We start from the raw sequence: 12,314 nt of genomic DNA, 5'->3' as shown, positions 1-12,314 counted from the left end.
CAAATACCCCCAGACTGTAAAGTACATAAAGTCTGCTAACTTGATACCAGAAAAGTAAAACGTTCAAATAGCCAACTGCTACAGACTTGCCAAGGGTGATGATGAAGCAGCAGACACTAGAGTGAGTCTGGTGTGTGAGGTGAGATACAAAGTTCATGCAACATCCGGTACGAGTCTGAACAGACCACACTTCCTTCTATTCAATAGTGGCATTTCTAACCGTGGTGCATTGCAGGTCCCATTCTATTAGAGGGACCACACTGGTGAAGTATACTTCTAAAAACTGCCTGAGCTGTATTACCAAAAGTGTCTTAAGATGGTCGGCTCGGCACAGCATGATGATATGACCATTTAAGAACTAGAAAGAGTGTGCATTTGGCACCCTCAGAAAGTCACCGTATGTAGGGTGTCCAATCCAAAAACAAATGTTTTGACCAATGGATAAAATTATATATTCATTGGTGTTGATAGTCCTGTAAGAAAACCAATGGTTCGAGCCGCATGTCTTGATCATAGTCCATTCAAATGTTGGTTCAACAGTGAACTTTCTTCTAAAATCCAGAACACAATAGTGGGGCTCCCAAGTGGCACAGCCATCTAAAGCACTGCATCTCCTCACAAGAGACATCACTATAGTACATGGTTTGAATCCAGGCTGTAACACATCCGGCCATGATTGGGAGTCCCATAGGGCGGTGCACAATCGGCCCAGCTTTGTCCGGTTTGGCCGGAGTAGGCCGTAATTGTACATTTTATTTAACTAGGCAAGTCAGTTAGGAACAAATTCTTATTTACAATGATGGCCTAGGAACTGCCTTGTTCAGGGGCAGAACGACAGATTTTTACCTTGTCAGCTCAGGGATTTGCTCTAGCAACCTTTTGGTTACTGGCCCAACACTCTAACCAATAAGAAATATGCTTTTTTTAAATTATTAACAGACTTGCCTAGTTAAATAAATGTTAAATAAAAAATAGTGGTAAGATAGATCTAGTTTGAGACATTACATAGTATTTTCATAATTTAGTATATATTGGAGGACATTGGATGCACCGGAGCTCAATTTAGTGTCTTGGCAAAGGGGTGTGAATACTACAGAAATATCTAATTTAATACATTGTGTGTAGATAGATAGCAATTTTGAATTTAGGCTGTAACACAACAACATTTAGAATATATCAAAATATATTCCTGCCAGCTTGGCGAAAGGTGAGGGAAAAAGATGAGGGTGAAATAATATGAATACTGTCAAGTGGACATTGGTTCTACTGATCTCACCAGTAACTGTGTGAAAAATATAGGCTACTTCCCACTTCCGTATAGTTTTCTAATAAAAAAATAAAACAAGTACCTCTCTTGCAATGAGATTAAGGGTATCATCCTCGGCCGTCGACCTGTCCTTAATGGGATTTCTTTTACGTCCTATGCCCTGAGTCCCCATGTCTTGGTTTCTGCCCGGTAATTAGGCTACTGGTCCAAATCGTTGAAGGTAGAAGAGGAATCCAAAGCACGTCTCAAGGAAAGAAAATACAACTAGCCTGTCACAATGTTGGGAGAAACATTTGTCAAATCACAAATGACTGGGCAACCGTTCGTTACCACTCGCGACATTGGTCATTGGGTTACATCCGTCTTCAAGACCTCTTCCTGTGAGGTTTCTATCCAAACGCTAAATTGGACATTTCTAACAAACGTTGCAGTCGTTTGTATCGAATCCGCCCATTTGTAACACGTGAACTGCCCAGAGGAAATCACAAATAGTTGAGTACCATGGAAACACGCATAATAAAGATAAATTGACTGGCAATATATCTATTAAGATATGGAATCCAAATAATTTAATAGGCTATGTAAGATTTGTTTTAAACATAAAAATTCATTTTTTTTTTTTTTTTTTTACTATTTTTAATTGTATCTTTGTAAATCCACTTGGTTAACCCGCTTTGGACAGAGACGCGATGTTGCCAGAGCAGCCTTTAAAGTAAATGCATGCTTGATATGAAAGGCTTCGTATGGCGGGTGTGACGCAAATTCAATTTCCGGGGCTCATGCAGGCAGCGACCAAATTGCCATGGGACGACAGCAGTCTCTCACACCCTCGTCACTATTTTTAATGATGAGTTTTGAGCGCTAAAACAAAACCTTGTCGTGTACGTCTTAAAGGCAAGGACTATGACAAATGGCTATGCATATTTCACAACAATAACATTATATTTGATCCACTTATGTTCAAAAGCTCCCATTTGTTGTGAAAACGATGTTCTATAGAATATTATTATATTTTCTTTCCCTCCATGTCCATTAAATTAATTAACTATGAAGTATTTCAACAGTGATTGGGTTAGGCCTATTTGTATTTATTTGGAATTATATAATGTGCTCTTCAAGATTGTAGACTAGCCATAAACAAAATATGGTAATATTGTAACTTAAAGGGATACTTCAGGATTTTGTCAATGAGGCCCTTTATCTACTTCCCCAGTCATATCAAATCAATCAAATCAACCTTTATTGGTCGCATACACAGATTTTCAGATGTTAGTGCAGGTGCAGCAAATTGCTTGTGTTTGTAGCTCCAACTGTGCAGTAATACCTAGCAATAAATAAAACAAATACACACCTAATTCAGAAAAATGTAAAGTTCTATAGAATGAGCCATGACTAGATACAGTATATACATATAAAGTGGGTGAAACAGTATGTAAACATTATTAAAGTGACCAGTGTTCAATGGCTCCATGTACATAGGGCAGCAGTCTCTAAGGTGCAGGGTGGGGTACCGGGTGGTAACCGGCTAGAACAGTGACTAAGGATCAGGGCAGGGTACTGGTGAAGCTAGTAGTGAAGCAGTTTCTCAGTCTCTCGGTCCCAGCTTTGATGCACTTGAACTGTCTTCGTCTTTTAGATGGTAGCGGGGTGAACAGGCCATGGTACGGGTGGCTGAGATCCTTGATGGTCTTCTTGGCCTTCCTGTTACACCGGGTGCTGTAGATATCCTGGAGGGCAGGAAGTGTGCCCCTGGTGATTCGTTGGGCTGACTGCACCACCCTCTGGAGAGTCCTGCGGTTGCAGACGATGCATTTGCCGTACCAGGCAATGACACAGCCCGACATGATGCTTTCAATGGTGCATCTGTAGAAGTTTGTGGGGTCTTAGGGGCCAAGCCAAATGTCTTCGGCCTCCTGAGGTTGAAGAGGCGTTGTTGCGCCTTCTTCACTATGCTGTCTGTGTGAAGGGACCATTTCAGGTTGTCAAGGATTTCCATGCTGAGGAACTTGAAGCTTTTGACCCCCTCCACTGCAGCCCTGATGAACACATTGATTAAAAAAATTATATATATGCGTGCAGTTTGAAGGAAGCTGTTCACTAGTGCTAGTGCAATTGCTAAGTTTAGTTAGCATTAACTCGCAAAACTACCTCTAACGTATTTCATACTGGACACAGAGACAAAAACGTCAGAATCATAGCCAAAATCCTGAAGTATCCCTTTAAATTCTATTGAGTCATGGTTGTTCCTCCATAAGCCAAACTGTTGCCTAATTGTTGATCCATGTTGCCTTATTTGACTATTATCACTATAGGAAGTCAATTAAACTCATTGAATTGATCATAGAAGCAATACAACCCAGACAATAGCATATTTAGAAATGTAGTTCAAGTTTTTGGAATCTGTAACACTGTCCATAAACTTGGAAATCCCTCAAAACGTTAGGCTCATAAATTGACTTGGCCTACAAGCAATGCCTTCCTCTGGTGCTGGTCACATGTCTTGCAACAAACCTGAGAGATATCTAGACTTGAGAGGCTTCACTGAGTTGACACAGGGTTGCCCATTAAAAAACTCCGACTTGTTTCACTACGTTGGCAAAAATAGGTTTTTTTGTTTAATGATTTTGATAGAATTCCAATGCAATATCAACATACCTGTTTTACAGGGTAAAACCACACATTGTCCTTCAGGCCAATATTGGGTTTTATAAAAATCTTTCATAACAAACCACATAAAACAATCAGGCCATACATTCCTGCAGGACATGCAAGTGTATGAGGTTTGCTGATGGTTGTATACACATTTTTGTATAATCAGCAATATAGTAGTAACCACCCACTGGGCACACATTGCATTGATGTCTGTTCCCAGGGGGGCAGTCAACTGACTCACTTGTTTTTTGTATTTCACATTGAAACATCCTTCATTGTTGTAATACAGTGCATTCTGAAACTTTTTCCACATTTTGTTAACCTGTTACAGCCTTATTCTAAAATGGATGCAATAGTTTTCTCCCCTCATAAATCTTCACACAATACCTCATAATGCCAAAGCAAATTAGGTTTTTATACATTTTGTCAAATTTATAAAAAAATAAACCTGAAATATCACATTTACATAAGAATTCAAAACAAGCTTGGCACACCTGTATTTGGGGAGTTTCTCCCATTGTTATCTGCAGATCCTCTCAAGCTCTGTCAGGCTGGATGGGGAGCGTCGATGCACAGCTATTTTCAGGTCTCTACAGAGATGTTAGATCGGATTCAAGTCTGGGCTCTGGGCTCTCATTCAGAGACTTGTCCCGAAGCCACTCCTGCATTGTCTTGGCTGTGTGCTTAGGGTTGTTGGAAGGTGAACCTTCGCCCCAGTCTGAGGTCCTGAGCGCTCTGGAGCAGGTTTTCATCAAGGATCTCTCTGTACTTTGCTCCGTTCATCTTTCTCTTGATCCTGACTCGTCTCCCAGTCCCTACCGCTGAAAAAAATCCCCATAGCATGATGCTGCCACCACCATGGTTCTCTCTACCAATGCCACCAGATTATACTTTCTATCAGTGTTATCTATTCGGTAACATTCCACAAGTAAATGTAATAAATCATTTTAAAAAAAATACATGATATAGGTTAATTCAATAATTGAAAGGAACATTTAGATGATTTATTAGCCATGTGGATATAAGTATTTTAGGCATATCATGTGAATTAGGCCTCATGTAAAATCATTGTCAAAAGTGCAAGAGATACTGTTGCATGACAAACAGGTGCTGTTAGATTACAGAATACTTTATCTGACCGTTTGGAACAGTGTAAACCAGACTAAATAAAGCTGAAGTAATATCAGAAAGGTTGTTCTATGAAAAAAAAAGTAAAGCCTTTAATACAGCACTGCAAAGTTTAAAAATAGCTGGATTTGTGAAATTGCTTTATCTGACATTTTGCAGTTGCACGAGGCTTGGTAATGATAGAATAAGTAGGATATTAAATGAACACTCAAATAGGCAACAGAAGCTGGAACAGCATAGGGCTGAGTGACTCACTCATTCCTGGCTTTCGTTCAAAAAAGTTATATTATAATGCAGGGTTAAAGAGACATTCTTTCTGATTGTCTTTAGCATGCAGTCTCTCCTCTCGCTACAGCTACTTTTGTTTGAATTATTATGTTGATTATAATAAATTAATATATTTGTAGGGGTTGATGCATTTTTCATTAGGGTACATCTGGTCTGTGATATTGAGTTAGAAACGTATAACTTTAGAGTACTACACTTTACAATAGGAGAGAAACAAAATGGTGCAGTTTGAGGCCATGTGGTGGAGAGTGATGCAGGTGCTGGAGATAGGGGTGTGAGAAGGCGGGTCTGGGCAGGTGTGATGTAATTGTCGTTTGTATGTGTATGTTTTGTATTGTCTAAAAAGATCAAATAAAATCTTACAAAAAAATGTAATAAGTAAAAATGACAAGCTTGCAGCACGTGTCCTATTATTGTCACGCCCTGATCTGTTTCACCTGTTCCTGTGATTGTCTCCACCCCTTCCAGGTGTTGCTTATTTTCCCCAGTGTATTTATCCCTGTGTTTCCTGTCTCTCCGTGACAGTTTCTCTTGTATGTTTAGTCAAGTCAATCAGTGTGTTTTTCCCCATACTCCTTTTGTTATTCTCCTTTTTCCAGTTCTCCCGGTTTTCACCCTTGCTTGTTTCTGTACTCTCTACCTCAAATAGACGCGGCATAAGCTCAAAACTTTTAATTAAGAAACCACTGTAGTAGCCAATATCAGGGTGACAGTCACAGTAAGCACAAGCATACAACGCATGAAGCCACAGTACACCGATCATAAATGCTTTTAATAAAAATAAAAATAAATGTCAGTTTTATAACTGAACAATTATTTGTGTAAAACTAACATTGAAATATGTCTCAGACTCAAGCAGAAGTCCAAACTCTCATGATATGGTAGTTCAAATGTATGGTAGTTGGGTGGTAAGAAACGGAAGAAAAAAACACGAAATCAAAACGTCTATAGCGGAGCACTACGACACACCCACTCCTTTCCACATGCCCACTATTTACTTTTTGACACACCCACTCTCATCCACACGCCCACTACTTTCCTTTTGACACACCCACTCCTTTCCACACACCCACTACATTCCTTTTTGACACACCCACTCGCCCATACTGCACTTGTAGCTGCTCTCTCTTTGTCTCTGGGAAACAAGGTCTTGTTTTTTATTTAACACTAGTATTGTCTTTAGCTTGACTTCTTTCTTTAGTGTTTCTTCAGGTGATATCAGAATTTTCTTTGGCTTTATTCTTGTACAGCCTAGTTGGTGTGGGGTATGTACAATGAATTCATATTGTGGTCTGCTCTCCAAGGCTGGTCTTTGGTTTGATCTTCACCTACAATCAGCTAAATTAGAGAGACAAACCATCAAAATTCTGCACATTCTTTCCTGGCTTCACATTAACTTGTGCCTACTTGTGTGCTTGTGAGTTCTTTAAGCTAAAACTACAACACCATATATTCCATTCCTTGACTTGCTGGCTTTGTCTGTACCAGTAACAGAGAGGCCAGGACTTGACTTACAATTCAATAAGGATGAGTTTAAGTGCACTTTACCCACCGTAGACTGTGAGTACACATACGTGATATAAAACTGTCATTGGTAGTACTATGGTTGCTGCAATTGTATCGGTATCATATTAATGGCTATTTCAGCATTATGGTCATAGTGCTATGTGGCCAAAGCTATGTCCATATTCGCCTGGCATTTTCTTTCAGCTGTGCAATTTTTGCATTTTTCTGGAACTTGTTTTTTCATATACCGTAGTAGTATCTTATTTCAAAACCACAAGCTAAGTTGTCTCTCTGGTATATTTTTGTCATGAAAATGTTTTGCTATGCTGTTTTGCTAAAAATGTAGTTATTTCACAAGGTTGCCAAAGTAACTGCTTATAATTTCCTGTATGTATTAGGGGGTGTGGTATATACGTTTCAGTAACATTTTAATACTGTCACTGGGCTCTACCTTAGAGATCTGGTTGAAGAAAGTTGCCTCATAGGGTAGGTTACTGTATGTCTTTATTCTACCTGGTGTCACAGTATATTCTGTCCCCCCCAGGTGCCTACCTCACCCAGGTGGTATGTCTGAATGATGTCACACTTCGCTTTGAGATCTGGGATAATCCGGAGGAGCCCACGATGCACTGGTGGTGTACGATATCAGCAAACAGGTAAAACTAACACGCACATGCACAAATGCACACAAACACACACTGGATGTAGATTGCTTATACCAAATGCATGTCCTGTGTGTGTGTGTGTGTATGTTTAAGTGCACTCGTGTGTGTGTGCGCACGGGTGGGTGTGTGTATTTAGGAGAGCTTCATAAGGTCCCAGCTGTGGCTTAGGGAGCTGGAGAAGCACTGTATCCCAGGTTCCATCGTGAGGGTTCTACTAGGGAACAAGGGGGACATTTCAGAGCTGCGCCAGGTGACATTACAGGCACTGTACTCACTGTATACAACAACACACACACACAAATACATGTACACACTCTTGCATAGTCAGACTTGCACCCACCCTCAAAACACACCCACATACACTGTACATGTAACAGCACACAAACACATTCACACAGACTATAGGGAGACTGTAGGGAGTCATACATATGTCCTACGGGGATATTGACAGCATTCCTATATGATGACCATTCTGACATAATCATCCCTCTCCCATCCCACAAACCTATACACATTGTACTGTACTTTCACAATGGTCACCACGTGACAGCAATGCATTTTCCCACTCATATTCACTCATATACTATTTTATCCTCTCTATTTATTTCATAGGAAGGACATAGTCTTGCCATTGACTGAGGCTTGCTTTTTATGGAGACCTTGGCCAATTCAGGGAATCAAGTCAGTGAACTGATGCTGGCTATTGGTAAGTAATTGGGGATCTGTAAGAATCATCATTGTACTCAATATATACATTATTATATTTCTCAATTTCTGTTATTTGATATTCAAAATTGCGACATAAATCATTGTCTCACAGCTTTAAATGTGTAGGTCTGAAGATACACCACTAGAGAGCAGCAGATACAGACAGAAACATAAATTATCCATATATCTTATAATGGAACATTTAGTCGATACAGAAGAAAGGTGAGAAAGCAGCAATGTTTGGTGAGGAATATAGATGGATGCGGAGTGTGTGATCCCTCTCTGTCAGCCCAGGGTGAAGAGGAGTGTGATTCAGCAGCAAGTCAGCCTGATAGAGTGGCAGGAGACAGTTAGTGAACCTGCACTACTCTGAGAACCTACATCAGCCACTGGCAATCTGTTGCCCCTCCATTGGACCCTTATGTGTGTTCTATGTGGATAGGTGTATAGGTTTGTGTGTATGTGTTTGTGTGTGTGTTGTTGTTAAGGGAGATGATAAGATTACAGACCGGATGGAACTGCAGTTCCCCATGCCCTTTTAGTTTGATCACCCAAATGTGAAATCCTTAAGGACAGAGGAGAAACTATGTTCAAAGATTTAAGGTTAACCAAAATCAAACTTTTCCTTACTTATGTACAGTGCATTCGGAAAGTATTCAGACCCCTTCTCTTTTTCCACATTTGTGACTCGTTTCAGGAAACGATGTATGTCGCGCGTCACTGCTTCACAGGAGTGCCATTTTATCGTAAACCTTCTTTAATCAAAATGCATTTTGGGTCAGAAATGCCTTCTGTAACTTTCATGTGCCTTAATAGCAAACTTGTATACCATCTGTAAATATGAATAAAATTGTTAAATTATGAGCCTAGTAGGTTTAGCCACGGAAAAAGTCAGCAACCTTCCCGCTAGACATGAGTGGACTGGATATGCCAAGAGTTGAGTTCCGATTGGTCTGTCATGTAGCACACTTCTGTCTATAACATGAGCTGGTCAGTATGTGTAGGTATTCCATTCTAACGCAGCTTTTTTGAAAGATATCACGTAGTAGAACTGCATAAGTTTTGATCTCCACTTTCTGGAGGACCAGAAATCAGTGGAAATAGAGTGTGATAGCTAAGGAGATGATGAAAATTCTGCCGTTTGATTGCAAATATGCAGATGGATTCGAAAAGAGAACACACAGAAGGCTGTTGTATAAAACACCTGTCTCCAGATTACATCTTCAAACTAAGGGCAACCATGGTATCCATGACAGAGAGGGAGAAGCGTCCATCCATGTATACGGTAAGATAGTCTAGCTAGCTACCATTTCAGATATTACACATTTCTAATTTTCCCAGAAAGTAGTTTTCATTTCAAATTAAAGTGTATTGTTAGCTAACTAGCTAACATTAGCTGGCTGGCTAGCTAGCTAAAGTTACGTGTATGATCTGTGTAGTAATATTATTAATATCTCAGAGCCATTTGCATGGCTAGTTATAGCCTAATGTTAGCCAGCTAACATTGAACATGGTTGATTAGCTACCAGCAGATTCACGAAGGGTAGTAACGTTATGAGTTGGGATTATGGTTCATTGTTTAGCCAGCAACTCCAGATTAAATTTAGGAACACATCCACAGTATAAGCCAGCCTTTAGTCTTGAAATCTTTGATTGTTTAGCACATAGCCTCACATGTGAATAATTTAAGAGATGTGTGGGGCTAAACTTAAGAGGTTGTGAATGATGCTGAATGGGTGTAGACAATGAAGAGCTCTCCAGTAGGTACCAAAACATTCAAGGGCCATTTTCTCTAAAGTGATGTTACAAGTTTATCAACTTTCAAAGCAGAATTACTTTCCCATTGTACCTCAACTATAGCGTATGAAATACCATTTTGTAACTCTGAGTCTCTACTTTTATCCAAAGTAAAAAACACCTTTTCAAATGTTTTCTAATAAGACCAAATCGAGTCGGTCGGTCACATTTTGTTACGTTACAGCCTTATTCTAAAATGGATTAAACAAATGTTTTTCCTCATCAATCTACACACAATACCCCATAATGACAGTGAAAACAGGTTTTTAAAAATGTTTGCAATAAAAAATTTAAAATATATATATATATATATATATATATATATATATATATTTACATAAGTATTCAGACCCTTTGCTATGAGACTAAAAATTAAATCAATCAAATGTATTTATGAAGCCCTTTTTACATCGGCCAATGTCACAAAGTGCTATACAAAAACCCAGCCTAAAACCCCAAACAGCAAGCAATGCAGATGTAGAATCACGATGGCTAGGAAAAAACTCCCTATAAAGGCAGGAACCTAGAAAGACACCTAGAGAAGAACCAGGCTTTGAGGGGTGAAGATTATAACAGTACATGGCCAATATGTTCAAATGTTCATAGATGACCAGCGGGGTCAAATTTAGAGGGTGCAACAGGTCAGCACCTCAGGAGTAAATGTCAGTTCGCTTTTCATAGCCGATCATTTAGAATTCGAGAGAGAGAGAGAGCATATTTAAATTCACACACCTGATAAGACAGGAGAAATACTCCAGATATAACAGACAGACCCTAACCCCCGACACAAACTATTGCAGCATAAATACTGGAGGCTGAGACAGGAGAGGTCGGGAGACACCGTGGTCCCGTCCAACGATACCCCCGGACAGGACCAACCAGGGAGAGATAACCCCACCCACTTTGCCAAAGCACAGCATCCACACCACTAGAGGTATATCTTCAAACCACCAACTTACCACCCTGAGAACAAGGCTGAGTATAGCTCACAAGATCTCCCCCACGGCACGAACCCGGGGGGGGGGCACAGGAAGATAACGTCAGTGACTCAACCCACTCAAGTGTCGCACCCCTCCTAGGGACAGCATGGAAGAGCACCAGTAAGCCAGCGACTCAGCTCCCGTAATGGGTTAGAGGCAGAGAATCCCATTCGAGAGAGGGGAACTGGCCAGGCAGAGACAGCCAGTGCGGTTCGTCGGTCCAGTGCCTTTCTGTTCACCTTCACACCCCTGGACCAGACTACACTCAATCATACGACCTACTGAAGAGATGAGTCTTCAATAAACACTTAAAGGTCGAGACTGAGTCTGCATCTCTCACATGGATAGCGAGACCATTCCATAAAAATTGAGCTCTATAGGAGAAATCCCTGCCTCCAGCTGTTTGTTTAGAAATTCTAGGGACAATAAGGAGGCCTGCATCTTGTGACCATAGTGTATGTGTAGGTATGTACGGCAGGACCAAATCACAAAGATTAGGTAGGAGCAAGCCCATGTAATGCTTTGTAGGATAGCAGTAAAACCTTGAAATCAGCCCTAAGAAGCCAGTGTAGAGAGGCTAGTACTGAAGTAATACTTGTTTCTTGGAACCTAGAACTAGCATCTCTGTTTTGCCTGAGTTTAAAAGTTAACAAAATTGCCGCCATCTACTTCCTTACATCTGAAACACAGTCTACCAGGGAGGGCAATTTTGGGCCTTCACCATGTTTCATCAAAATTTTACAGCTGTGTATCGTCCGCATAGCAGTGAAAGTTAACATTATGTTTCCGAATGACATCACCAAGAGGTAAATATACAGTGAAAACAATAGTGGTCCTAAAACGGAACCTTGAGGAACACCAAAATTTACATTTGATTTGTCAGAGGACAAACCATCCACAGAGACAAACTGATATCTTTCCGTCAGATAAAATCTAAACCAGGTCAGAACTTGTCCGTGTAGATCAATTTGGGTTTCCAATCTCTCCAAAAGAATGTGGTGATCAATGGTATTAAAAGCAGCCGTAAGGTCTAGGAGCACGAAGACAGATGCAGAGCCTTGATCTGATGCTATTAAAAGGTAATTTACCACCTTCACAAGTGCAGTCTCAGTGCTATGATGGGGTCTAAAACCAGACTGAAGCGTTTCGTATATGTATTGTTTGTCTTCAGGAAGGCAGTGAGTTCAAATCAAATTTATTTAAATAGCCCTTCGCACATCAGCTGATATCTCAAAGTGCTGTACAGAAACCCAGCCTAAAACCCCAAACAGCAAGCAATGCAGGTGTAGAAGCACGGTGGCTAGGAAAAACTCCCTAGAAAGG

The 12,314-nt window shown here is 40.3% G+C and overlaps 1 protein-coding gene and 1 long non-coding RNA gene across 5 annotated transcripts in view; one reads left to right on the top strand and one right to left on the bottom strand.

The window, feature by feature from the left end:
- LOC110519988 (leucine-rich repeat flightless-interacting protein 2) overlaps positions 1 to 2,090 on the bottom strand; it is a 71,973-nt gene extending 69,883 nt beyond the window's left edge. For 2 of the 4 annotated variants that reach the window (XM_090229556.1, XM_036974114.2), the window contains exon 1: positions 1,350 to 1,998. In XM_090229556.1, coding sequence (XP_090085682.1) covers positions 1,350 to 1,439 — 90 coding nt within the window. In that variant the 5' untranslated portion in view covers positions 1,440 to 1,998. Of the gene's footprint in view, positions 1 to 1,349 lie in introns of all 4 variants that reach the window. The other 2 variants (XM_036974113.2, XM_021596926.3) reach the window with 2 other exon arrangements.
- Positions 1 to 12,314, top strand: part of LOC149984610 (uncharacterized) — a 755,830-nt gene that overhangs the window by 717,330 nt on the left and 26,186 nt on the right. The gene's annotated exons all lie outside the window — the stretch shown is intronic.

The sequence above is a fragment of the Oncorhynchus mykiss genome, chromosome 3, assembly GCF_057628025.1.
Source record: "Oncorhynchus mykiss isolate SJ-2025 chromosome 3, ASM5762802v1, whole genome shotgun sequence".
Lineage (NCBI taxonomy): Eukaryota > Metazoa > Chordata > Actinopteri > Salmoniformes > Salmonidae > Oncorhynchus > Oncorhynchus mykiss.
The sequence above is the reverse complement of the archived record's forward strand: the minus strand, read 5'-3'. Positions and strand labels throughout refer to the sequence as shown.